Source organism: Scyliorhinus torazame, chromosome 15 (assembly GCF_047496885.1).
Source record: "Scyliorhinus torazame isolate Kashiwa2021f chromosome 15, sScyTor2.1, whole genome shotgun sequence".
Taxonomy (NCBI): Eukaryota; Metazoa; Chordata; class Chondrichthyes; order Carcharhiniformes; family Scyliorhinidae; genus Scyliorhinus; species Scyliorhinus torazame.
Window position 1 is genome coordinate 167,817,429 of NC_092721.1, and position 26,994 is coordinate 167,844,422.

Here is a 26,994-nt window from a genome sequence, read left to right on the forward strand (position 1 = left end):
AGAAAGCCCAGAGTGATTCTCTGTTTTGCAGGGGGCTAGCAGGGCCCCGGAGCGCTCCTCGCAGCTCCGGCTGCTGATATGTGGCCCTGCACTTCCGGCCGCAGGTCTGCGCATGCGCGCAGAGGCCCCGTGAAACATGGCGGATCCACACCACGTGCCAGCCCTGACAATAAAGGCGCCGCGTCGACCGCATGCGCGCATTTGCCGTTGATTCTCTAGTCCCCGGGGAATCGCGGGAGCGACGTCGGACCCGATCGCGGGCCTGACGCCCATTCCCCATCCCCGCGACGAGCACGATTACAGCGCGGAGGCTCGGAGAATCCCGACCATAAAAGTGGAAAATTACAACTGACAAAATCTCTTGTGAGCATGCATTTTTCTACTTATGTGAAAGTGCTAAGAAGTGTGTTGTCCATAGAATCTCTACAGTGCTGATGGAGGCCATCGAGTCTGGACCGATCCTCTGAAAGAGCACCCTGCCTGGCCCACTCCCCTGCCCTATAATAATAATAATAATAATAACCCCACCTAATCTAAACATAATTGGACACTAAGGGGCAACTTAACATGGCCAATCCACCTAACCCACACATCTTCGTACTGTGGGAGGAAACCAAAGCACCCGGAGGAAACCCATGCAGATACGGGGAGAACGTGCAAACTCCGCACAGTCACCCAAGGCCGAAATCAAACCCGGGTCCCTGGCGCTGTGAGGTAGCAGTTCCAACCACTGTGCCACCATGCCGCCAATTGCTTGATATCTGAAATTTATTAAACTATGGGATGACTTTGGAATTGTTATTTAAGGACCACATGCTGCTCTGCTAATTAGTTCAAAATGGAAAAATGAACTGGCACGTTGATCAGTCACAAATAACTAATTATTACTAAAATCTTTACATCACATTTTATCTGATGATAATGATAAATTAGCCGGGGTTTAGTGTTGGTCAGCATATTTCAAGAGGATGTAATTACTTTTTTTAGTTTACATATTTTTCCCCAAATATCGCCCCAAATGGCAGCACGGTAGCATAGTGGTTAGCACAATTGCTTCACAGCTCCAGGGTCCCAGGTTCGATTCCCGGCTTGGGTCACTGTCTGTGCGGAGTCTGCACGTTCTCCCCGTGTGTGCGTGGGTTTCCTCCGGGTGCTCCGGTTTCCTCCCACAGTCCAAAGATGTGCAGGTTAGGTGGATTGACCATGCTAAATTGCCCTTAGTGTCCAAAATTGCCCTTAGTGTTAGGTGGAGTTACTGGGTTATGGGGATAGGGTGGGCTTGGGTAGGGTGCTCTTTCCAAGAGCCGGTGCAGACTCAATGGGCCGAATGGCCTTCTGCACTGTAAATTCTATGATAACATCTTGGAACCAAAGTGTGAATCAGCAGTGATACATTGCCAGTGTACTGTCATCAGATAAATGGAAATCAATTGTCACGGCACAGATTCACTCCTTTAGATAGTAATATGCATGGAAAGTTGAATTTTAACCGAACTGTCATTTGATTTTTAGTTCTTGCCCTGCCTCCTATATCCTCAATTCATGGTTAAAGCTCTAAGTTAGTCACTTCATGACTGGTATTTGCAGTAACAATGAATGCCTGTTTCCTAAATCTTGAGTACATTCTAGTTGTAAAATATGGTCTGCATCCTTGTTAGCTGCCTGTTGCCTGAAAGTTATTCAGAACTCGGGGCCATGTCTCAAAGCTTATTAGTAATCCTGTTTGTGAAACTCTTATTAAACATTAAGAATTTGTGCCTGCAAATCATAAAATCTACTTTTAATTCTGTTGTTGGAAAGCAACATCTCTCGATTAAAGTTGTCCAGTTTCACTCTTAAGCAACATGAATTAATGCCTGGAAATTGCAAAGTGCAGACATTTGTCAGAAATATAGATAGAAAGCAGAGGTAGCTGCGTGTTAGCTCTAGCCTTTTTTTAATTGCCATTTCTCCTAGATGTAATATGGCAGATGTGCAGGGTAGGAGCGTCTGCTCTGAGAAAGCAGCCAAATTGGCACCGTGTAATCCTTATCCAAGTAAAGCAGATGAGCTTTAAATTCAGGACTTCAGTTCCTTCGAACATGGAATGTACATGAAAGATCATTATGGCTTTTATGGCGGTCTCAAAAATGTGGAAAATCCCGTACTATATATCATTCTGCCTCTCAACCACCTACATCATTTTCCTAACCAGATATCTATCTATTTGTCCCTTCTAATTAACCATAAAATCTGCCTCTCAAGGTAACTAATTTTGCACAATCACTGCGCTAAATTGAAGGATTAAATACAACCTTGGTAAATGGTTGTATTTTCATAATCAGAAATATAGAAGAAAGCACCTCTGGTTAAAAGAAAAATCCTACCACCTTTCTGGTGAACCAGCAAGAGTACAGTCTTCAGCAAACAATGTTGGCAGGACTTTGCAAGAAATCATTTAGCAAGGCTTTGTACAATTCAAAGTGGAACCACTTTGATAAAACCACATAATATCCAATACTGTAAAATGCAGTCAATTAATAAAGCAAAGAATTAACCATTTGAACATTGGTACGGTGTGTGTATATGTGAATTATTTTAAAGAAAAATGAAAATTCTACCGAGCAATAAACTTCTGTAATAAAATCACTATTCTGAAACCAACACTGATCCTATTTTTGGGCTTTTGTAAAAAACTGACACATTTACACCATTGTATGTTACTTTTTTAAAATTAATTTGCAGGTTGTGGGCATTGCTGGTTGGCCAGCATTTATTGCCCATCTCTAGTTGCCCTTCAGAAGGTGAGGATGAGCTGCCTTCTTGAACTGCTGCAATCCTTGAGGTGTAGGTACACCCACTGTGCTGTTAGGGAGGGAGTTCCAGGATTTTGCCCCACCGTCAGTGAAGGAACGGCAATACATTTCCAAGTCAGGGTGGTGAGTGACCTGGAGGGGAACCTCCAGGTAGTGGGGTTCCCAGGTATCTGCTGCTCTTGTCCTTCTAGATGGTAGTGGTCGTGGGTTTGGTAGCTGTTAACTAATGAAGCTTGGTGAGTTACTGCAGTGTATCCTGTAGATAGTACACACGGCTGCCACTGTTCGTCGGTGGTGGAGGGTTTGAATGTTTGTGGAAGGAGGAGCAATCAAGCGGGCTGCTTTGTCCTGGATGGTCTTGAGCTTCTTGAGTGTTGTTGGAGCTGCACTCATCCAGGCAAGTGGAGAGTATTCCATTACACTCCTGACTTATGTTTGACGATGGCTGATATGTGTTAAAATATTTTCTTGGCTTTTCTTTCTGTCTCATCAGGTTTTGAACCTTGTGCAATCATACGTGACTCTGCGAGTCCCTCTTTATGTCTCCTACGTTTTCCATTCGCCAGTGGGTGTTGGTGGCTGGCAGCACTTTGACCTGCAGTCGGAGCTTCGCTTGACTTTTGTGTACGACACTGCCATCTTGTGGAGGGATGGAATTGGCAGCCCACCAGAGGCGGAATTGCAGGGTTAGTGATTGCCAGACATTGCTTTACCATTTCCAGTTTGTTAATATGAGCACGTTCAGTTTGGTGTGGAAAGATTTTTATCAGGAATGCTCCTCATCAGTAATTTGCTTCCACAATTGTAGGTAAATTTTGCAAACCCCCCCTCTGTCTTGTACAGAGGAAAAGCAGAAAATCACACCATTTTCCTGATGTTAGGGGGCACACAGAAAATCATAAAATGATTGGCAGAGTCTACACAGGTTTATGAAAGAGAAATCATGTTTCAAATTTTTTGAGGTTGTAGATAACGGGACTAAAAAAAGCGAGCGAAAAGAGGCCACGCCTAGGCAGTCAGCAGCACGTAAGAGAGTGGGTGAAAGGAGAGCCTAAGAGCAGTCAGCAGCACCTAGACGTGAGGATGAGCGGAGGACCCAGAGGGAGTTAACAGCACTTAGGAGAGTGGGTGAAAGGAGGACCCAGACACAGTCAGCAGCACTTGGGGGAGCAGGTGAAAGGAAGAACCAAGGCCAGTATACATCTAGAAGAGCTTTCCAATCCAATCCAGTCCAGCCTGTGGCTCCAGAGTGAAGTGGCCACGTTCTGAGAGAAATTAAAATGTCACATCACAAGAAACAGATAAATCATTGCCTGGGGAATATTTTGCTTCTTTACCTTCACAGCTGGTATGATTTATTAGTGATTACAGGTTTTTTTGTTGTAGGAATGTTTACTAGCAGTGTTTATCAAATATAAATTAATTGAGAGAAATAAACCATGGGAGGTGATGTGTTGCAACTGCATAATGTGAGTTCCAGGCTGCTGGTGTGTTCCAGGGTGTAAACATATTTGGCTGCAGCTTGAGAAGCTTTAGATCAGAGTCATTGAGCAGGAGGCAGAGCTGCAGACATTGTGATGTATCAAGGAGGGGGAAAGCTTCCTGTACACTTTGTACCAGGAAGCAGTCACACCCTTAGAATAGGGTCTTCCGGTTTGGTCAGTGATCAGGAACAGGAAGGTGGGACTATGAGTGAGGCAGGAATGGGGGCAAAGAAGACAGAACTGGATAATTTCCAGTGGCGACTATGTGGTGAGCAGTCGCACACACGGTGGCTACCGCCAGGGTTCTTTGTTTTTGGCCCTTTTTGGCCTGTTTTATGACCGATTTATTTTTGGCGGAAATTGGTATAGTTTGATGGAATACGATCCCCTCGGACGAGTAATATCTGTAAATGTCACACAAGGCAGATGCTGGGCAAGGCATAGCCGTCACACTCGGAGGTTCCTCGAGCTTCAGCAGTTGGACAAGGCCCCTCAGTCGCTGAAGCAGAAGCCCAAATCTGGGAGCCGCCACAGGCAATCATAGTCAGGTCTCATCGAAATCTGGCCGATGGCCGAAGGACCATCGAGACTGTATATGGGAGGGCCATGCCATCAGAATGTACCAAGATGTTGGAGCAGAGCTGGAGAGAAGATGTGCAAGGTTTAATAATACCAAGGCAAGAGCAATGAGAGGTTTGGTATGGTGTACCCAGCGTGCCGGGCAAGTGACTTTCAAGGACAGAGACTACTATTTCGTTCCGCTGGAGGATGCAAATGAGTTTGAAAAGAAGCATGGACTGAGGAGGAACCAAAGTGCTTGTAGACTATGGAGTTTGTTGTTTGTTCATTGTTAAGTTCATCTGTATTTGTATTTTTTGTGGAATTTTTGTGATGTGGGAGAGGGCTTGAGGTTGTGTCTGGGCTTGTTGGTGGGTGTTTTTTCTGGGCAAAGTTGGGGTTTGTATATTATACTGTTGGGAGCTTTTGGGGGGATGGTGGGGTTGGGTGTTGGTTTTCCTCTTTTGTTCTGTATTAAAGTTTGTATGGGGCGGGGGCTGATTGTTGATATATTGGATGGCAAAGTGGTTCGCACTGTTCCACAGCTCCAGGGTCCCAGCTTCGATTCCCGGCTTGGGCCACTGTCTGTGCGGACTCTGCACGTTCTCTCGGTGTTTGCATGGGTTTTCTCTGGGTGCTCCGGTTTCCTCCCACAAGTCCCGAAAAACGCGCTGTTAGGTGATTTGGATATTCTGAAATCTCCCTCCATGTACCCGAACAGGCACCGGAATGTGCCGACTCGGGGCTTTTCACAGTACCTTCATTGCAGTGTTAATGCAAGCCTATTTGTGGCAATAAAGATTATTGTTGTTATAATTGACATTGATTTCGACCCTGTGTGGGGGTCACCCTGCTAGCAGTACTGCTAGTTATCGGGAGTGGAGAAGGGGAGATGTCTGCAGCTTGTTACCATTGAGGTGTTTTGTTTTTTTAAGGTAATGAGCTTAGGCTTTTTGTTTCTGGTCGGTTTGGGGATAGGGAAGGGGAGGGAGAGGGCTTTTGTTGGTTGTTTGTTTGGTTCTCAGGGTGGGGTGGGGCTGGGAGGGGTGAGGAAATGGGGGAGGGGTAGGCTGCTTAAGTTTGACAAGGGTAAGTGTGAGGTCATGCATTTTGCATGGAAAATGGGAAGGCAACTCATCTAAATGGGGAGAGATTTTGGGATGCTCCATTGCAGAGGGATCTGGGGGTCCTCATTCATGAGTCACAGAAAACTAGTATGCAGATACGGCAGAGAATAAAGAAAGCAAATGGAATGTTGGCATTTATAGCTAAAGGAATAGAACATAAAGGCAAGGAAGTGTTGTTGCAACTATACATGGCATTGGTGAGACCACACCTGGAGTATTGTGCATAGTTTTGGTCCCCTTATCGCACCTATTTTCTGATGTGGCACTCCCCCACCAGCAGCGGGTTCTCCATCCCGGCAGTCAGCCAATGGGGTTTCCCATTGTGGGCACCCCACACCGTCGGGAAATCCACAGGCGTGAGTGCTCTGCTGGCAAAATGGAGGATCCCGATGATGGAGAATTCAGCTAGTAGTGTCATTGGAGGCAGTTGAGAGGTTTACTAGGTTGATTCTAGAGATGAGGGTTTTGTCGTATGAAGAGAGATTGAACAGTTTATACTCTCTAGAGTTTAGAAGAATGAGGGAGGTCAAATTGAGGTATACAAGATGATAAATGTATGGAGCAGATGCTTCGTCTTATGGGGCATTCTAGAACGAGAGGTTCAGATGCATTAGGATAAGAGGTAGCAAATTAAAACAGAGTTGAGAAACTACCTCTCCCAAAGAGTTGTGAAATTCACTACCCGGAGTGCAGTGGATGCAGGGACAGTGAGTAAATTTAAGGAGGAATTAGACAGATTTTCAATTGGTAATGAGTTGAACGGTAATGGAGAACGGACAGGATGATGGAGTTTAGGCCAAAATTAGATCAGCCATGATCGAATGGCGGAGCAGACTCGATGGACCAAATGGCCTAATTCTGCTCCTTATGAACTGCTGACAGTGACAGTTCCTTTGTTTTTGGACTGGCTTGATGGGGGAAGTGGCTGCCATTTTGGGAGGGCCCGGCACTGGTGAAGAATGGGGCACTGCTGGATTGCCCCACACGGTGGATATGGCTGATCCTGGATCGGGGGGACGGGTTCAGAAGCCCCCTGTCCGGTTGATAAATTAGAATGTGAGGAGCCAAATGGCCCAGTGAAAAGCTCCCGGGTGTTTGCGCACCTGAGAAGTTTGTCGGTGGATGTGGTTTTTCTACAGGAGACCCATTTGAGAATCAAGGATCAAACAATGTTGCAGAAGGGATGGATGGGACAGGTATATCATTCGAGTTTTGATTGTACGGCCGTAAATCCACTGTGTTGATTAATAAGTGATTGGCTTTATCTTTAGCTAATATATTAGCAGAGCCAGGTGGGAGGTACATAATCATCAGTGGATTGTTGGCGGGCATGTTTGTAGTTTTGGTTAATGTATATACAACGGACTGGGATGACACGGCATTTATTAATAATGTGATGGCGCCCATCCCAGATATTGAATCACATCAGCTAATTATGCAGGGAGGGAGGGGACTTCAGTTTTGTTTTGGATGCGAAGTTGGATAGGTCGAATCCCAAGTCTCAGTCCATCAGGGGTGGCAAAGGAGTTATTGGCATTCATGGGACAGATGGAGGGGCAGACCCATGGCCATGGAGATCTTGTATCCGAGGGATAAGAAGTTTTCTTGTCCATCAGGTTTACTCCCAGATTGACTTCTTTATGGTACACTTCACTTGGTGTGAGAGGGGGGTGGGGTACTCGGTAATTGTTATATCTGATCATGTTGAACATTTTGCGGACCTGATGTTGGAGCCGGGCTGGTCTCAGCAACTCCTGTGGAGACTGGACATGGCGTTGCCTTGTGGATACGTTTTTGTGAGCGTGTATCCTCTGCCATCGGGGAGGACATTGAGTTCAGTAGGAATGAAGCGATCTAGTCTTCCGCGCTCTGGAAAGCCCTTAAGGCGGTTATGGGGGGGGGGGGGGGGTGATAATGTCTTATAAGGTGTCAGGTGGATGTACCTTTAAGAAATGGGTGTTTATCAAAAAGCTGCAGTGATGTCAGTGTGTGGGTGGAGCTGGGCTGTCTTTTTACTTTCGTTTTGAGCTGTAAAGCTGCTTTGTGGCTCAGTTGTTGGTTTTGTTTTCAAAGTTGGAGAGCTGCATTCAAACCAAGTAAATGTGAGTTGATCTCTCTCTCTCTGCAATCTAAAGAATGTCTACAGATCACTTGATGATTTCAAAGTAATACCCGATTCTGTAGAGAATTTATACCTGCTGTATTTGTTTAAAAAGGGCTTAACGTATGGATGTTGCAAGGAAAGGTATTAAGAGTTACCTATAGAGTATTGTATCTGTGGGGCTACGTGTGTTGGTAGTTGATAAGATGTTTACTGCGTGTTTATAAAATGTTAACTGGGTTCATAGAATAAACATTGTTTTGTTTTAAAAATACTTAAGGGGCGGGGTTATTCCCTACTTTGGCGCCACGCCAGCCGGGGCCGAAAGGTCTTCGCCGGCCGACGCTGGTCCGCGCATGCACGGGAGCATCAGCGGCTGCTGACGTCATTCCCTGCGCATGCGCAGGGGAGGGGGTCTCTTCCGCCTCTGCCATAGTGAAGACCATGGCGAAGGCGGAAGAAAAAGAGTGCCCGCACGGCACAGAGCCGCCCGCGGATCGGTGGGCCCCGAACGCGGGCCAGGCCACCGTGGGGGCACTCCCCCGGGGCCAGATCGCCCCGCGTCCCCCCCAGGACCCCGGAGCCCGCCCGCGCTGCCTTGTCCCGCCGTTAAAAAGGTGGTTTAATCCACGCTGGCGGGACAGGCATTCCAGCAGCGGGATTTTGGCCAATCGCAGGCCGGAGAATGGGCCAGGTTGGCGGGGGTGGGCCCGGCAACCTGTGCAGCGCGATTCCCACCCCCGCCAACCGGCATGGCGCGATTCCCACCCCCGCCGAATCTCTGGTGGCGGAGACTCCGGGACACGGTGGGGGCGGGATTCACGGCAGCCCCCGGCGATTCTCCGACCCGGCATGAGGTCGGAGAATCCCGACCCAGGTCTCTGTTGCATAACACCTGGAAAGTGGGCCCTTGTGCTCCCCATAACCAAAATCTATTAAAAGTCGTGGGTCAGGTGAACTCCATGATATACTTTGGAGCTTTCTAAACCCTGGCCCATAACAAAGGCGCATACCAATAAATCTGGGAAGTTGGAGAGGCAGAGGCTGGTGGATTCCATTCTTGAGGTGGACCAACAGTATTCAATTGCTCCGCCGCCAGAGTTATTGGCGGAAAGGAAAAAAATTGCAAATGGATTTTGAGTTATTGTCAACGTGCAAATCGGTGACCCAACTGCGATGCTCGAAAGGGAATTTTTATCAGTGTGGGGAGATTACCAATCATCTGTTAGTTCACCAGTTGAGACGGCAGGCTGCCTCCCAGGAGATCGTGCATGTTAGGGACTCAGGTGGTGGATTGGTTCCTGCCCCAGAAAATGTTAATGAGGTGTTTGAGGCCTTCTATCATGGGGTGTATGAGTCAGAGACCCCAGAGGAGGGTTCATCAATGAAACAATTTTTGGATGGGTTGACCTTTACAGAGATGGAGCAGGAGAGAAGGCAGGATTTGGAGACGCCAATAGGGCTGGAGGAGATTATGAACTGTATTCGGCTAATGCAGACGTGCAAAACACCAGGTTTGGATGGGTTCCCCATTGAATTTTACAAACAATTTGATGGCCAATTGATCCCACTTCTGCTGGATATGTTTAATGATTCCATATCCCGGGGGGTGAAGGTACCGATTTCCTTGATCCTGAAGAAGGATAAGGATCCCATGAAATGTGTGTCTTATCAGCCTACTTTGTTGTTAAACGCTGATACTAAGTTGTTGGCTAAGATTTTGGCAATGTATTTGGAGCCCTGCCTACCTGGGGTGATTTCAGAGGAGACTGTATTTGTCAAGGATCTGCTGTTGTCTTCCAATATTAGGAGATTCTTAAATGTTGTGTTGTCACCCTCCTTGGGGACAAAGCCAAAGATGATTATTTCAATAATAGGCGTTGAGAAGGCGTTCAATAGGGTTGAGTGGGAGTACCTCTTTGAGGTAACTACAAAGACATGAGGGAGGAGCTAGCCAGGGTTGATTGGGAGGGGAGCCTCACAAGAGGTTTTTTTTCAATATATAAAAGGTAAGAGAGAGGCAAGAATAGACATTGGACCGCTGGAAAATGAGGCTGGAAAAGTAGTAATAGGAAACAAAGAAATGGCATAGGAACTGAATAGTTACTTTGCATCAGTCTTCACGGTGGAAGACACCAATAGGATACCAGAACTTCAGGAGAATCAGGGAGCAGAGGTGAGTCAAAGATTATACAGGGTAGGTGGGAATGTGGAGTTGAGGTCACAACCAGATCAGCCATAATCTTACTGAATGGTGGAGCAGGCTCGAGTGGCCGTATGGCCTACTATAGCTCCTAATTTGCATGTTCGTAGGGTAGATACCAAAGGTATATTTTGTGCATTCTTGATTTACCAAAAGCATTCGATAAGATGCCAGACAAGAGGTTATTGTACAATATTAAGGTTCATGGGATTGGTAATAATATTTTGGCATGGATTGAGGATTGGTTAACAGACGGAAAAGAGAAAATAGGAATAATTGTGTCATTTTCAGGGAGGCAGACTGTAATGAATGGGGTACTGCAAAGATTAGTATGGACTTCATTTACAATGTATATCAGTAACTTAGATGAGGGAACCAAGTGTGATATTTTCAAGTGTACAGATGATACAAAGCTAGGTAGCAAGATGAACTGTGAGGAGAATGTAAAGAGACTACAAATGGATAAAGACAAGTTAAGTAAGGGACCAAGAATGTGGGAGATGAAATGTAGGTGGGGGAAATCTTAATTTAAAAGATACCTGGAGATTGGGACCATATGTGTTTATTTTAAGAAAATGTTAAGTTACCGATGAATGCTTTTTTTACACATCCTATTGTACTATAAGGTTCATTAGTTCTATACAGTGCATAGTGGTTGAATGAGCACAGAAGTGCCATAGCTTGGCATGAGGGGCTAGAGTGGTTGGGTGAAGGAGCATGAGGTGGCATAGATAGGGATTGAGGGGTTGTGAGGGGCGAGGGCCTTCGTATTTTCATTATCATTGGAACACAGCACTGAGATGGGCCTTTTAAACAGCCCACTTCCGCACCTGGCAGTCCCTGTGGCTTCCTCCCAAACTCTTTCCTGGGGCAGCTGATCTGACTGCAGCCGCACCCGTGTCCCCTTTAATAAAAATCCCATCTTTCCTGGTACTTTCCGCTGAGGAGGGTGGGTAGAGCCAGGAATTACCCCGACTCCTGCTACCTGCCTCAAGATGCATGGCAATGTTTTGTCCTTTCAATTTTGATTCCGTTTCATGGCTCTAGTCGACACTCGAGATGCCATCCCACTATTTGAAGAGCGCCAAGTGCCAGTGTCCAAGCCAATAGTCCACCCTCAATTAACACCATAAAAAATGTATTGGTTGCTCATTCAGTCAACGATTGTGAGAGCTCCTTGTGTACAATTCTTAAACAGCATGGTGGAAATGCATTTTTATCTATAAAATAATAGCCACTGCCCTTCATAAGTAATTTATTATTTGGGACATTTCTGTCAGATGTGTAAGACATTGAACGACCTGAAGCGAGTTTGATTTCTTTCCAGCAGTTTTGTAATCACAAAACCTATCAAAGCATTTGTCAGAACATTCCAGCTTACTTCATTTTCACACGTTAACAAAAATGTTTCAATTCCGCGTTCTTAAATCACAGCAACATAGACTTTCAAAGCTTGCTTGCTACGGCTTTTTGTTGACTGTACACAAAACCCATATTTTCCACATTAGATTGATTCTCTCTCAAAGACAGTGACCTGTCTGCCAGTCACTGACTGGCCTGTCAGTTCCAAAGAAGAGTCGCTTTGGACTCAAAACTCTTCTGTTTCTCTCGCCACAGATGCTGCCAGACCTGCTGAATTTTTCCAGCATTTTCTGTTTTTGTTTCCGTTTTCCAGTATCCGCAGTATTTTTCTTTTAATATTATGCCGGTTACGTCTGTTCATTAATTTCCTCTCTGCACACTCACACAGATTAGATCAGCTGAATGAAAGGAGCTTAAGTTATCTCACTAGGCATCATGGAATTTCCAGCATAGTTCAACAGATCATGTGCCTAAATGAAGCCTTTGTGGAATGAGGATTTTAGGCAAATGATAGTAGTCTGTTTACCTGGAGCGCTGGGGTGGGTTCATATTATTGTATTTTTATTAGCTATATTCATCTTAATGTCAGCACACCTTATTATACCTCAGATGATGTAGAGCAGGTTTGAGCTGTCAGTTCTCAGACATTTTTTTAATCTAAATTTGTAAATGTGTCTGATGTCTGCCAACAGGTGCCCTTTACCCAACCAGCATGCGGATCAACAGTGAGGGCCGCTTAGTTGTGAACTTCCGTACAGATGCACGATTCCGTGGCCTCTTTGTAATGTTGCACCCTGGTGAGTGAGATTCTTCTTTTAGCACTGCACATTTTTGTCCTGGTTTGCTCTTCTCTCCTGAAGACAACCACTTCTTCCTTTTTCCACGGCACATGGCTAGGATTTGGAATTCACCATATGATTGGGTGGTGGATACAAATTTAATTTGTCTTAGCGGGTAATTGGATAAATACTTCAATGACAAAGAATTGCCGGGATATGTTGGACTATTGGGATTGTTCATTTGAGAGATCCATATGGATTTGATGGGCTGATGGCCTCCTTTAGGGTTGTACTATTCTGTCCTTCTAAGTACTACTTCATGGGCATACAGGTGACTATAATTTGAGTGTTAACCTTTACAAACAATTTCATACAACCATCCATATTCACTCCTACACATTTTCTAACAGTTTCTCATTGGATAACCATGAGGTGCCGCAATCCAAACTTATGCTTCAGCTTATATACCCTGGGAATCAAAAGTCAATTGTTCAACCTCTAGAAATCAATATCGTGAGAGGTCCAGAAGACAGAGTAGATAGAGATAAACTGTTCCTATTGGCAGAATGGTCAAGAACGAGAGATAATTGGCAAACAAGCCAAAGGCAACGGGCGGGATTCTCCCAGCCCGGGGCCGGGCCGGAGAATCCCCACAGCCGGGCCACGCCGCCCCGACACCGGCACGCGATTCACCGCAGAGTGGAGAATTGGCGCCAGCGCGTTTGGGCCGAGCGGCCGCTCTAAAAAGGCAGAGTCCCACCGGCGCCGTCCACACCTGGTCGCAGCCGGTGGGACCTCTGCGAGCAGGGTCGGGGGGGCGGCCTGTGGGAGGGGGAGGGGGCCTCCGATGGGGTCTGGCCCGCGATCGGGGCCCACCGATCGGCGGGCCGGCCTCTCACTCCCCGGGCCTATTTTCTTCCGTGCCGGCCCCTAACTCCCACACCATGTTGCGTCGGGGCCGTCGGGTTGAGGGAGGCTACCGCGCCGCTGCACATGCGCGGATCCTGCGGTGCACAGTTCGCTACGGGATGGGAGGCTGGAGCGGCGTCAACCGCTCCAGCGTCATGCTGCCCCCTGTAGGGGCCAGAATCGGTACTCCCAGCGGCCCGTTCACGCCGTCGTTTCCGACGGCATGGACACTCTGCCGCCGAATGGGAGAATCCCGCCCAACATGAGAAGCAACATTTTTACATATCGAGTGGTTCAGATCTGGAATGTACCATCTGGGAGTGTGATAGTGACAGGTTCAAAATGTGGCTTTCAAAAGGGAATTGGATAAAACCCGAAGGGAAAAAAAAATCTGGGGGTGCAGGAAGAGAGTTAGAAAATGGAGCGAGCTAAATTGTTCTTTCTGAGCTGGGATGGATTCGATGGGCTGAATGGCCTCTGTGCTGCAATTATTCTATGACTCCCTGTTTCCAAGATAGATCAACTAATTTAGCTCAGAGCAGTGCTAATACCTGGAAATTTCCTAGTCTGTATGGATGAGCTTCGTTAGAAAAAATGACTGAACCCCAGGGGTTGGCACGGTGGCACAGTAGTTAGCACTGCTGCCTCACAGCGTCAGGGCCCCGGTTCAATTCCAACCTTGGGTGACTGTGTGGAGTTTACATATTCTCCCTCTGACTGTGGGATTCCTCCGGGTGCTCTGGTTTACTCCCACCGTCCAAAGATGTGCAGGTTACGTAGATTGGCCATGCTAAGTTGCCCCTTAGTGTCCAGGGATGTACAGGTTAAGTTACGGGGATAGGGCAGGGGAGTGGGCCTAGGTTGGGTGCTCTTTCAGAGGGTCTGTGCAGCTTCGGTGGGCTGAATGGCCTCCTGCATTGTAGGAATGATATGGTTCTATGGAACACAAAAAATGTTACTCTTTTGTAAAAAGGAAAATGCCCTTGAGCAATTTTTCAATAGCAAACATGTTTGCAGTACAATTTTTGGAACTATCCTAAAACAATCCTCCCTTTGCAGCATCACCTCTTAGCTCCATGGTTATGTCAGCTGATCACCCAGGATTGACCTTTACCCTCAGCCTAGTGCGGAGTGAGCCAACATACAATCATCCCGAGCAACAATGGAGCTTCACTTCAGATTTTGCTGTAAGTTTTATAGGTAAAGAGTAATTGCCGATGAACCAGTTTATACGCATGTTTAATGCACATATCAAGATTAGATGAAATCAGTATTACTTAGTATTATTTGCCTTTGCCACTTTTAGGCATAACTATTCTGCTGTCCTGTCAGTCCTCCCATCTTGCTTCTTCCATAAACCTGAACTCCTCCGAAACTCTGCTGTTAGTGTCCGAACTTACACCTAACTCGCCGACATTTAGCTGCTCTGCTGACCTACATTGGCTCCTGCACCAGCAACACCTGGATTTTAAAATTCTGAGTTGCTTTCAAATAATGACTTTACCACATCTCCTCCTCCACTCCCTAATCTCAGCCACCTCCTCTAGCTCGACAACCATCGGTGCCTTCTCCGCTCCCCTGATCCTGGTCTCTTGCATAGTCACGATTTTAAATGCTCCACCATTGGTAGCCATGCCTTCCAAGTGCCTAGACTCAAAGCTGTAGGAGTCCATCACTAAACATTGCCACCTCTTCTCCCTCCTTTAAGATACTGCTTAAAATTTACGTCGTTGGCCAAGCTTTTGGTCATCTGTCCCCATATTTCTTCATGTGGCCCAGTATCAAATTTTGTTTGATAATGCTCCAGTGACGTTTAAGACATTTTACAGCTTTAAAGGCACTGTTTTCATGCAAGTTGTTGTTGTATCCATATAAATGACAGGACTTTGTTTAATTACTGGTTCTACAATTGATGTGGTAGTCAGAAGCAATTCCCTACGACAAGGCCTTACGGAGGACCTTGTCTTGAAATATTAATCTGCAAAATTCACCCAAAGCATTCCATATGCAGTAAGAAAGAATCATGGTCAGCAAACAATGTGCCATGGATAATTTGTACATTTATTTCATGTAAAGCAGTTGTGGCAGTCCTACCTGATCCTGAGGACAGCTGGAATATTTTTCAGGACTGGGATCCCAAGTGTTCTAAGTGATTCTTTGAGCATTGACATGCTCAGCCGCTTCCTACTGTGCACTTTATTATGTAGGATTATGTTGCTCTGTGAGCCAAGGACAATCACCCTCCTCTGCCTCAGCTATGTAGCTGCACTGAACCCGCGAGGCATGCTATGTAGTCCCATCTCTGGGGAGTCCACCAATGGGGTTAAAGTTGGTGGGAGGTCACCCTAAATCCATCGGGCAACCTGCCTCTGGCTACATGCCCACCCCTACCCCCCATCACAGTGATACCAGTGGCGGGGATGGTAACGTAGCCTGCCCAACAGCAGGCCACCCAAAGCCCGTAAATGGCAGGTTTCCTGCATGGGCTAATGGGACAGGAGGAGTCGTCGTCGTCCCCCCTTAATGGTCCTCTGGGCCAGTTGAAGGTCAAACCTCCCCTTCCACAGGATTCTAATCCCCACCCCCAGCTTGACCCCCCTCCGATGGCCTCTCAAATTCCATATATTGCCTTCCCCTCACTGGGGCTCACCACCTTGACACCGGCCAGCTGCCATACACTTACCCAAATCCTGGATTCAGCACCTTCCATCTCTGCCCTGAAGTGCTGGAGAGCTGCTGGACCTTGGCTGCCAGTCCTGCCTCCAGTCTATTAATGGCTAATTGACAGCCAACTGACTGTTAGGTAGCTGTGGGTCAGCTGTGTTCCCCACGACAGACTCCTTCACATCACCTCATCCTGACTTTGCAGCCAGAGGTGGGAAAGGTAGTGGGAATCCAGCGCCCCAGATAATTTTACGTATATGTTAGGCTTTCATTGTACAGCTCTGAGCACTGCATTGGTAGAAAGTGCTTTCCTTCAGATGAAACATTGAACCTCAGCTCTAGTTTCCTGTAAGTAGCTCACGTAGAAATTAAAGGTCGGGGCAGCACGGTGGCGCCATGGTTAGCGCTGCTGCCACACTACGCCAAGGACCCGGGTTCAATCCCTGCCGCGGGTCAGTATCCGTGTGGAGTTTGCACATTCGCCCCGTGGCTGCGTGAGTTTCACTCCAAAAAGATGTGCAGGATAGGTGAATTGACCGTGCTAAATTGCCCCTTAACTGGAAGAATTGGGTACTCCACATTTATAAAACAAAAAAAACAAGAAATGAAAGGACCCCTGGTATTATTTAGAGAGCAAGGTGTTTTTCCGCAGCATCCTAACCAACATCTCTCCCTCAAGCACCACCACCAGAGTAGGCTAACTGTACCTCTTGTCTTGGTGGTATTTCTGAGACTTGTGTGTACAAAGTGACTGCTGTGCTTGTCTCGTAGCAACAATCACAATGTTTCAAAGTAATGCACTGTGCATGAAATGTTTTGGAATGATTTTCTGAGACATAATGCATTATCTATATGCAATTGTATTTTTTTAACTTTCCACATGAAATAAGTCAAGGTGTGAAAGATTATTTTGCTGACTACCGACAAAACAGTGTCCTGTTTCTGTTTATTGTTCTGATCATTAGCTATGAAGTTCTTGATAATTTTTAGAAAACAGACTTAAAAGGCCTTAAGGAAGGTAACGAGTGAAAGAATTCAGAGAAGACATCATATTTAATATTGATGTAAATATTTATAGATTTGGGATTAATTTCCTAATATGTTGTTTTCTATAGTTGCAATTAATCTGTTCTTTATTCTAGGTCCGTGATTATTCAGGAACATATACTGTGAAGCTGATTCCTTGTGCCTCTGCTCCGAGCCAGGAGTATACCATCCCAATTGTGTGCAATCCAAGGGAGCCAATAACCTTTGATCTTGACATCAGGTTTCAGCAGGTACCAGATTATTCGGCAGTTCAAGTGAACTTCTCCTCTCTTGATTTTTCCCTGACCTCACCCCCTCTCCCCCTCCCGACCCACCCACTCTCAGTTATGTGGAATGAGGTAGTAATGTGATAAAAATGGCAGCACTGTGTTAAGCTCCAATGGTAATTCTATAATAGGAATTAGAAAGCAGGTTATGACTTCTTCAGCTCCAAGTTTATTGTGTTCAGCAAGCACTTCTCCAACAACACCACAGTGCCACCTGTATCCTCATTATATTTGGTGCAGTCCTGTGAACAATTAAAACCCAATTCCAGCGTAAGTACTAGGGAATATTAACTCATTCCTAACACACTGCAGTTAATGAAACAATTCTGCCTAAATCCATATTGCACATGGCGGGGAGTCAGTCAAAGCAGCCGCTGGATATAAGCGCCAATCTTGTAAACCTATGAAAATTGGGGTCTTCTGTTATCGATTGAAGCTCAACAGATACAGCAACCTCATCTTTAAATTCTAGGATGCTCAAGAAAAGTTTCAAAAAAGGCTTTTTAAGTTATGTGTTTGAGGTCATGCAAAACGCTAAAATCTGTCTTTTCAAATAAAAAACAGGAGGTACTGGAAAATCTCAAGAGAGAAACAGAGTTAACGTGTCGAGTCCAGTGCGACTCTTCTTCAGAACTCTTTCTCCACAGGTGCTGCCAGACCAGCTGAGCTTTTCCAGTACTTCCTGCTTTTATTTCAGAACTCCCATCACCTGCAGTATTTTGCTTTTATTTTCCTGTTTTATCAGTTCCTTGTGTGACTCGGGTGGCTGTGTGGAGTTTGCACATTCTCCCCGTGTCTGCATGTGTTTCAGGTGCTCTGGTTTCCTCCCACAGTCCAAAGATGTGCAGGTTAAGTGGATTGGCCACGATAAATTGCCTCTTAGTGTCCAAAAGGTTAGGTGGGGCCACGGGGATAGGGTGATGCATGGGCCTGGGTGGGGTGCTCCTTCAGAATGTCAGTTCAGACTCGATGGGCCGAATGGCCTCCTTCTGCATTATAGAGATTCTATGACTTAAATGGCTAATTTTATTTAATAATGTTCCTATGAAGAGCTTTGCTACACCAAACGTGCTGCATTAATGCATTTTGAAAAATTCAATTATTTTATGGGATGTGTGAATCATTGGCAAGGCCAACATTTATTGACCATCCCTAATTGTCAGTGAAAAGGTGGTGAACTGCAGCATGAACCGCAGCAATCCATCAGGTGTAGGTACACCTATCGTGCTATTAGGAAGGGACTTCCAGGAATTTCACCCAGCAACAGCGAAGGAGGAGCAATACAGTACCAAGCCAATATGGTGTGTAACTTGGAAGGGAACTTGCTGATGGTGGTGTTCCCATGTATCTGCTACCCTTGTCCTTCGAGGTGGTTGAGGTTGTGTGTTGTTGGTGCTGTCGAAGGAGTCTTAGTGAGTTGCTGCAGTGCATCTTGTAGATGGTACACACTGCAGTCATTGTGGGTCGGTGGTAGAGGGAATAATTGTTTAAGGTTGTGGATGGGGTGCCCAACAAGCAAACTGCTTTCTTCTCAGTGGTGTCAAGCGTCTTGAATGTTGTTGGAGACCCACTCTTCCAGAGAAATTGAGTGTACTCCGATACACTCTTGACTTGTACCTTGTAAATGGTGGACAGGTTTTGAAGAGTCAGGAAGTGAATTACTTGCCACAGAGCTCCCAGCCTAAGACCTGCTCTTATAGCCACAATTTTAGTATGATTATTCCAGTTCAGTTTCTAGTCAGTGGTAACACCCAGGATGTTGATAGTGGGGATTCAGCGATAGTAATGCCATTGAATGCCAAAGGGAGATGCTTCTATTCTCTCTTGTTGGAGATGGTGATTGCCTTGCAGGTGTGATGTGTGAATGTTTCTTGCCACTTATCAGCCCAAGCCTGAATGTTGTCCAGGTCTTGCCTGAGGAACACCTGCAGAAATGTCCTAGAACTGAGATGATTGGCTTCCAATAACTAGAACCATCTTCTTTTATGCCGGGTATGACTCCAGTGAAGAATTTCCCTCTGATTTCCGTTGTGCCGGGACTCCGTGATACCGTACTCTGTCAAATGCAGCCTTGATATCAAGGAAAGTCACATCATCTCCCTCTTGAGTTCAACTTTTTTGTCCAAGTTTGAATTAAGGCTGTACTGTGGGTAGAAGCTGAGTGACACTGGCAGAACCCAAACTGAGAGTCCATGAGCAGGTAATTGCTGAGTAAATGCTGCTTGATAGTGCTGTTGATGATTCCTTTCATCACTTTACTGATGATTGAGAGTAGACTGATAGGGCGTTAATTGGCTTGATTGGATTTGTCCTACTTTTTATGCACAGGTCATAGTTGGGCAATTTGCCACATTGCTGGGTAGATGCCAGTGTTGTTTCTGTACTGGAACAACTTGGCAAGCATTGCAGCTAATTCTGGAACAGAAGTCTTCGGCTTACTGCCAGAATATTGCCAGGACCCACAGTTGTTGCAGTATCCAGTGCCTTCAGCCATTTCCCGATATCACATGGATTGAAATTAATTTGCTGAAAACTGCCACCTGTACTTGTGGGGACCACAGGAGGAGGCTAAGATGGATCATCGACTTGGCATGTCTGACAGAAAATGGTTGCAAATGCTTCAACATTGTCTATCACACTGATGTACTGGATTCCCTCATCATTGGGGATGGGGATATTTGTGAAGTCTCCTCTTCCAGTCAGTTGTTTAATTATCCACCACCATTTACAACTCGATATGGCAGGACTGCAGGTCTTTGATCTGATCTATTGGTTGGCATAGGAACGCACAAGATTGGCGAAAAGTAGACCATTTGGCCCTCGAGCCTGCTCCGCTGTTCAATAAGATCATGGCTGATCTGTTTGTGTTTCAAGTTCCCAACTCCCATCTGCCCCTTTGATTCCCTTGCCAAACTAAAATCTATCTCCGTCTTAAAAATATTGAATGGCCCCGCTTTCACCGCCTTCTGAGGCAAAGAATTCCAAAGTCAATAGTCAATAACCTCTGAGAGAAAAATAAATTCTGTTTGGGCACAATTCAATGAAAAAACATCTATGCCCGGTTTCAGGCACATTTATCGGATGTTTCTCAGCGCCTGCAGCGCCAAGAAAGACCCCGCTATTCAGCGCCACTTCGCTGTTTTATGGCCTCGGTGAGGAACGCCCGTCGAGGCCGCATTTTAGTAATTCCCTGCGCTGACAAGTTCAGGTTGCCAGTGCAGAAAGACTACTCGTGGATTGAGGCGTCATTTTTAAATGCAGCCCCAATCTTTCGACCACCCTCAGAGCCCCCACTGCGGCCTCCGGACCCCCTACCACCCATCTTGCCTCTTCCGGTGTCCTCAAGCCCCTTCTCACCCCACCTCTTATAGGTAAGGCACCTATCCCTGGAACAGACAACCTGGCACCCGGGCACCTTGGCTCTGCCAGCCTGACACCATGGCAGTGCCCCTGCCAACCAGGCAGTGCCAGAGTGACATTGCCAGGGTGCCCGGGCAACAGTGGTGGGTATCTGGCTGGGAGTGTCAAGGTGCCAGCGGGAGTGCCAGGGTGCTACCCTGCCCTGTCCCTGACCACCCAAGGGTCTCCAAGTGCATGGGAGAACCCTGCCAGGTGCCATTACGACGGATCTACGTTTGTGTGGACCAGTACTTAACGGCACCCTGGCGAGATTTCCCAGGCGTGCAACCATTGAATCCGGGCACTGGGAGAATCCAGTGAGTGCATATTTAAATTGTCCTAATGACTCACTTAAATATGCTGCGCGGGCGAGATCTAGATCGCGATATCTCGCGAGACTTGGTTGAATCTCGTGAGATGATTCGAGCTTCGCAAATCTTACAAGATTCAACAGCCTCATCATGATACCAAGTCAGGCGCAACAAGGCCATCAAATAGCACCCTTCATCTCTGTCCTAAAAGGACGTTCCCTAATTTTAAAACACTGCCCCCTAATTCTGGACTCACCCACAAGAGGAAGAAACCTTTCAATGTCCACCTTGTCAATAGGGTTCAAGATCTTGTATACTTCAATGAAGTCAAGTTGTTGAACTCTGAGAGGACCATGCATGTTTTCCATATGGTGCTACATCCTGGGGCTGTCTGGCGAGTGACGAATGATAGATTGAGCGACGGGTATGCTTGTGACTGAGAACAATTGGCAGCGGTTGGGCACATGGATCAAAGTGCCTGAGATGTTTGTAGACCTGTCTTCACCATTATCGCTTATTAGGTTTTGATTTATTGGCTTTATCTGTTCCTTCCAGGTGAGTGATCCGGTTGCTGCCGAGTTCAGCCTGAATACTCAAATGTTCCTGCTAAACAGAAAGGGTCTCTGGTTGTCCGACGGCTCCATGGGATTTGGCGAAGGCAGTGATGTCGCTTTCACAGAAGGTACTGAAGTTGAGCCACTTACTGCACTATTGCCACAATAAAGCCAGGCTAAATGTGAACACTGTTTAATAACCTAGCGTTGAGACATAATACAAGAAGCTGGGCATCCTGAAATCCAAGCAGGAAAATACATGTCAGGCTCCATTTTGGAAGCACAGCAATCTCAAGCGCAACCCTGACCAATTGCATTAGAAAATCATCAGATAATTGAACACAAGGAAGGACATCTAACTTCAGCAATTTAATAAATGATGCTAGGGTTTTTGATTCCACCACTTATTCCGTGACTTGAGCGCTTTTTGAAGAACTTTGTGTTGTCAATTCTAAGTTTGCCCTACAGTCAGAGTTCAAGTTGAACTACTCATCCAGATCTAACTTTTCCCAACTGTGCACTCTTTTCTACCCCTGCGATCACGTGGAAGGGTTTGCTGTAAAAATAGAAGTTACATCATGGAACAGGCCAAATAGTTATGATTATTTTGCAGTCCTTGATGCAACCCAATTGATCCCGTAACGAAAGAAAACAAATCATAATTCCAACAAGCATGGGCAATCAAAGTCCTGAAAGAGTACAAGGGCCCTGAAAATCCATGGGACTTCCACTAAAATCCCACCATAACTGTAGCAGAAAACCACCAGAAAATGTCAAGCACCCAGTTCCACTATATTTTTGCAACGTCTGAGATTTTCTGGAACTTCCATGGAAGATGGTGTTGGATTGAGGGCTGGGTGGAGGTTCCTGCTTCCCCAGTGCATTTGAGATATGGCATAATGGCACAATGTGGCCTCCAAATGGGCACACATTTGTCCCACTGAGAGTGGTCCATTCGCTTCGATCCAACCCCCACCTGTGTGCCCACCTGCAAAAACAGCATAGACTCTCAAATAAATTGTTTTTCTTAAACATGATGACACCTTACAGAGGGAACGTGTCTTAACAGGAGTTAGGGTGGAGAAGAGAAGCCCTCAGCAATCCTTCTTCCTCCACTCATTCCCCAACCCCACCAGTGGTGGGCAGGCACCTGGCTTTATGACTAAAAGCTCTAGCAAGCCCAATCGCAGTATAACTACCAGGATCACATCACAAGGATTTTTTGGGCCAATATTAAGAGAGTGGGATCTGCTTTGAAATTTGTATAAGGATGTTGACCTTCAGTGTACCTTAGTGAAGAAACTCTGACACAAGCCCAGATTTTTCTATATAAAATAAGTCGCTACATTTTTGCACTAGTATTGTGTTGAACATCCTTACAATGACATGAATGCTTTGGGTGACTATTTGGTTGGAAACATTTTAGACAATTTCCCTGTCAAGACACAGATACAGATGTTGGGATATGTTGTATAGGTCTATGGAATCTGTGACCCCATGGATTGTGGGTTTATGTCCATGCTTGCCAATGTATTTTGTTTCCTGTCTCAGTCAGGTAATCCAGGGGTACAGACCCTGTTGAAACAAGTAGCTGTGCTCTTATGAAGCAAGGGAAAGCCAGAGCATGCAGAAACAGTCTCCCAATAATTAGCCGTCGCTTTAGATTGATAGTGACCTGGAAAAAGGTTGCATGCTTGCTGTCTCAGGAAATGTCACAAGATGTTGAAAGACATGAAATAGCAACAACAAAAAATTCTAGAAAGGGGCGGGAAGGGAGGCAGTTTGGTGACATGATATAAAGTTCCATCAGATTTCTAATTGAAATGTATTTTCCTTGCAGGATCAGTTGTCTATGGGCGTGTGATGGTTGATCCTGTGCAGAACCTGGGAGATTCCTTCCACTGTAATATTGAGAAGGTGTTTCTGTGTACGGGCTCTGATGGCTATGTGCCCAAATACAACCCAATAAATAGTGAATATGGCTGCCTGGCTGATTCATCTTCTCTCTTGTATAGGTTTAAAATCGTGGTAAGTCAGTTATTTCAGTAGATGTCTCAAAATAATGAATATACTCTTCATCATCAATGGCATGTGCTTCGAGCTTTAGTAGAGTACAGTTATGATTTTTGTAGAGGGAAATGGAGCATGAGGGGAAGATTGATGAATAAAACGTTGAGGAAGAAAAGGTTTTTAAGCATGCAAATCAGATCCAGATTGTTGGTAAGAATTGTATTCAATTCATTAGGTTGTTTTTAATCAAAAAAAATTTTTTTTAATTTCAGGAGGTTCATTATTTTCACTGGGATGCATAATTCCAATAACAGGTCTTTTACTTTTTTGAACAGGATAAGGCTCAGCCTGAGACACAAGATTCATATTTTGGAAATGTGGCATTCAATGCTAGACTTGCAATAGATGATTCTGAAGCAGTCGCACTTTCCAGACAGCCTGGTTCTGATGGCTTTCGAATAGACTCCTCCCCACTTTTCCAGGTAGGAAGGAGATGACTGTCCTTATATACTTTGTGATCACTGGTAGTGTTACCCTTTCTGGACTTGGTGGCTAGAATTAGCTGTGTAGGGTTATAAACACAGTTTATTGCCCTGAAGTCTATTGTGTGTTGCACAAAATTGCAGCTTATTCATAAAGGACACCCCTTCTGCAACTACAGATCATCACATATTGTGTTGTTGATGGCATTATCATTTCATTGCATTAACAGTTCTGTTCCTGAGACTTTATCATCAGAAAATATAGGCTGCAGAAGCCCCGCGACCAAGGCCAAAAGCCCGGGGGGGTGACACTACTTCTGTGGGCAGTAGGTCCCGAGGCTGCATTTTGTTGGCGGCAACCAAGTAAATGGTTGCTGTGGGGACAGACATCCCTATTGAGGATGACAATCCATCCCCAAGAACTGCCAGCCGAATTAGAGAACTAGCGGCTCAACAGCACCGCCACTAGCAGTGGGCATTGATGGGGATGCACCTGGAGGATGAGGGCACATCAATGTCCAGTGCCCTTGAAGACGGGTGCATGGAGTTTAGGGTACCCAGCAATTGAGAGGTCTCAATGGACAGGCGGAGCCATTGCCAGGTGCTCCTCCATGCACCATAGAGTGCCCAGAAAGGAGCACCCCATCCCACTGGGAAATCGCTAGATTTGACTGGATGGTCTCTCCATGCAGTGGCAATCCCTAGACGCGAAATGAGGGGAAGCACGATGCAGTGAATGGTTAGGAATACACTGCCGACGTGTCTGGTGCAGGCAGATTTAATCCAGGCCTTCAAAAGAGAGTTTAAAAAGTCAGTGTTATGGGGAAAAGGTGGAATGGAGTTAGTTGAGTTGCTGTTGCAGAGAGCTGGCATGGACACAATGGGCTTAATAGCCTCCTTCTGTGCTATAACAACTTAATGATTCTATGAAGGGGCCTCTGGTGTCCTTTTGGAATGCTAGTGCCTCAGCAAGTCAATGATTTTGGTCAGAGAGGATCTGCCACTTCCAAAGATATGTTGGCTACCTCTTACTAGGTGATTTTCATACTCTTCAACTTTATTGTGAATGATCAATTCTATTATTTTTCCAGTTACCAATGTAGCTGTAATTAGGGTGGCAAAGTAGCACAGTGGTTAGTACTGTTACTTCACAGCTCCAGGGTCTCGGTTTCGATTCCCGGCTTGGGTCACTGTCTGTGCGGAGTCTGCACATTCCATGTCTGCGTGGGTTTCCTCCGGGTGCTCCGGTTTCCTCCCACAAGTCCCGAAAGACGTGCTGTTAGGTAATTTGGACATTCTGAATTATCCCTCAGTGTATCCGAACAGGCGCCGGAATGTGGCGACGAGGGGATTTTCACAGTAACTACATTGCAGTAATGTATGCCTACGTGTGACAATAAAGATTATTATTATAACTTCTTAATTTGTTGGTTGTTTCTGAGAGTTTTTATTGGAGCCAGAAAAACATCCATTACTAACCACATTTTTTGGGGGGAGCTATTTTTTAATGGATTATGTCCATGCAGATGTAAAACAAGGTAGTGATTAATAATTTGCTAATGCTTACTGCCTGACATCTCCGAATGTGTTTATTTTCTGTGCAAATTTGTCAGTGCACTTTATAGACTTTATAAACACATTTTCCACTGAGACACAAGATACTGAAGGGGGGTGAGGAGAGTGTTGAAATGGAGTGCCGGGGAGGAGGGGAGAGAAGGCTGCTGATGGGGGATGCCTAGGGCGGGGAGGGATGGCGGTGTGTGGGGTGCTGAAGGGGGATGCCTGGGTAGAGGAAGGTGCTGAAGGGGGGTGAGGAGGGTGTTGAAGGTACTGATGGGGGGTGCATCGGGCAGTGGGGGGCCGTGAGGGAGGTGCCGGGAGGATGGAGGAGGCTGCTGAAAGGGAGTGCCTGGGGCAGGGGGGGAGGAGGGTGCTGAAGCGGGGTGCCTAGGGCGGCAGCGGAGTTTGTGAAAGGGCTACTGAGGGGGGGCCCTTAACAGTGATTAGGATGGGGGAGGGGATTTGCCAATGATCCAAGGGGGTGGGGTGATGCTGCTGCAGCAGCTTCTGAGATTGGGGCGATTGAGGAGCAGAACCTGTCAGTGAGATTAGGTCTCGCCTCCCCTCCGAGAACCACTGAATGTCAGGGTCGCTCCTAGCACCAGCGGGAATCACTCTGGTTTTCTCTCTGGTGGGAGCAGTTAGTTGCCGTTCGGAGGAATCGTAGCCATATATGTTCGGTTTTTAAAACTGAATGGAGTATTCCAGCTGGGATCTGATCAAGCCGCACAGATCTAAACCGTAGCTCTTTGACTTTTGTGTTATAACCTCCTTGAAATAAAGGCCAACACTGTATAGCCTTTTCGGTTACATTTTGTACCGTGTACTAGCTTTTACTGATTTCCAAAGATTCACAACCCCCTGAATGAATAAAATCTTCCTTATCTCAGTCCTAAATGACCAATGCTTAGTTCCAGAGTGTCCAATCAAGGGAAACAATCTCTTGGCATCTAACCAGTCAAGCTCTCTAAGAGTTTTAAACATTTCAGTGAGATCACCTCTCAGTCACTGATGGATCTGTACTTTGTTAATATATTTATGTGTCGCCGAACTATATATTAATCTACAGAACTCGAGACAGAGCTTCTTGGGTGAAGTCAAGTATAGCTTTATTTATGTCAGTTTTAAAGTCTACTGATCAAGTCAAATTTTATGCGAATGCAAAATCTAGAAAGTTGTTTGTCCAACGCAAATACAGATGGTTGAGTTGAATTTAAAATACAATTCAGTTTGTGGTAATTTCTTCAGATGAAAATGCACAATACAAAAATGAAACAAAAGGAAATAGCTGCTTGCAAAGCAAAGTAAGAATACGTTTCAAAGGTTAGGGTAAAGATGAATTCAGAGAGAGCGAGCAAAGGTTTTCTCCCAGTCTCTTAAGAA

General features: G+C 45.9%; 1 protein-coding gene across 1 annotated transcript in view; it reads left to right on the plus strand.

Moving 5' to 3' along the window:
• LOC140391964 (FRAS1-related extracellular matrix protein 2-like) overlaps nucleotides 1-26,994 on the plus strand; it is a 322,439-nt gene that overhangs the window by 291,960 nt on the left and 3,485 nt on the right. The window contains exons 17-23 of the mRNA XM_072477063.1: nucleotides 3,289-3,481; nucleotides 12,323-12,427; nucleotides 14,378-14,505; nucleotides 17,125-17,259; nucleotides 21,561-21,687; nucleotides 23,400-23,587; nucleotides 23,905-24,051. Coding sequence (XP_072333164.1) covers nucleotides 3,289-3,481; nucleotides 12,323-12,427; nucleotides 14,378-14,505; nucleotides 17,125-17,259; nucleotides 21,561-21,687; nucleotides 23,400-23,587; nucleotides 23,905-24,051 — 1,023 coding nt within the window. The remainder of the gene's footprint in view (nucleotides 1-3,288; nucleotides 3,482-12,322; nucleotides 12,428-14,377; nucleotides 14,506-17,124; nucleotides 17,260-21,560; nucleotides 21,688-23,399; nucleotides 23,588-23,904; nucleotides 24,052-26,994) is intronic.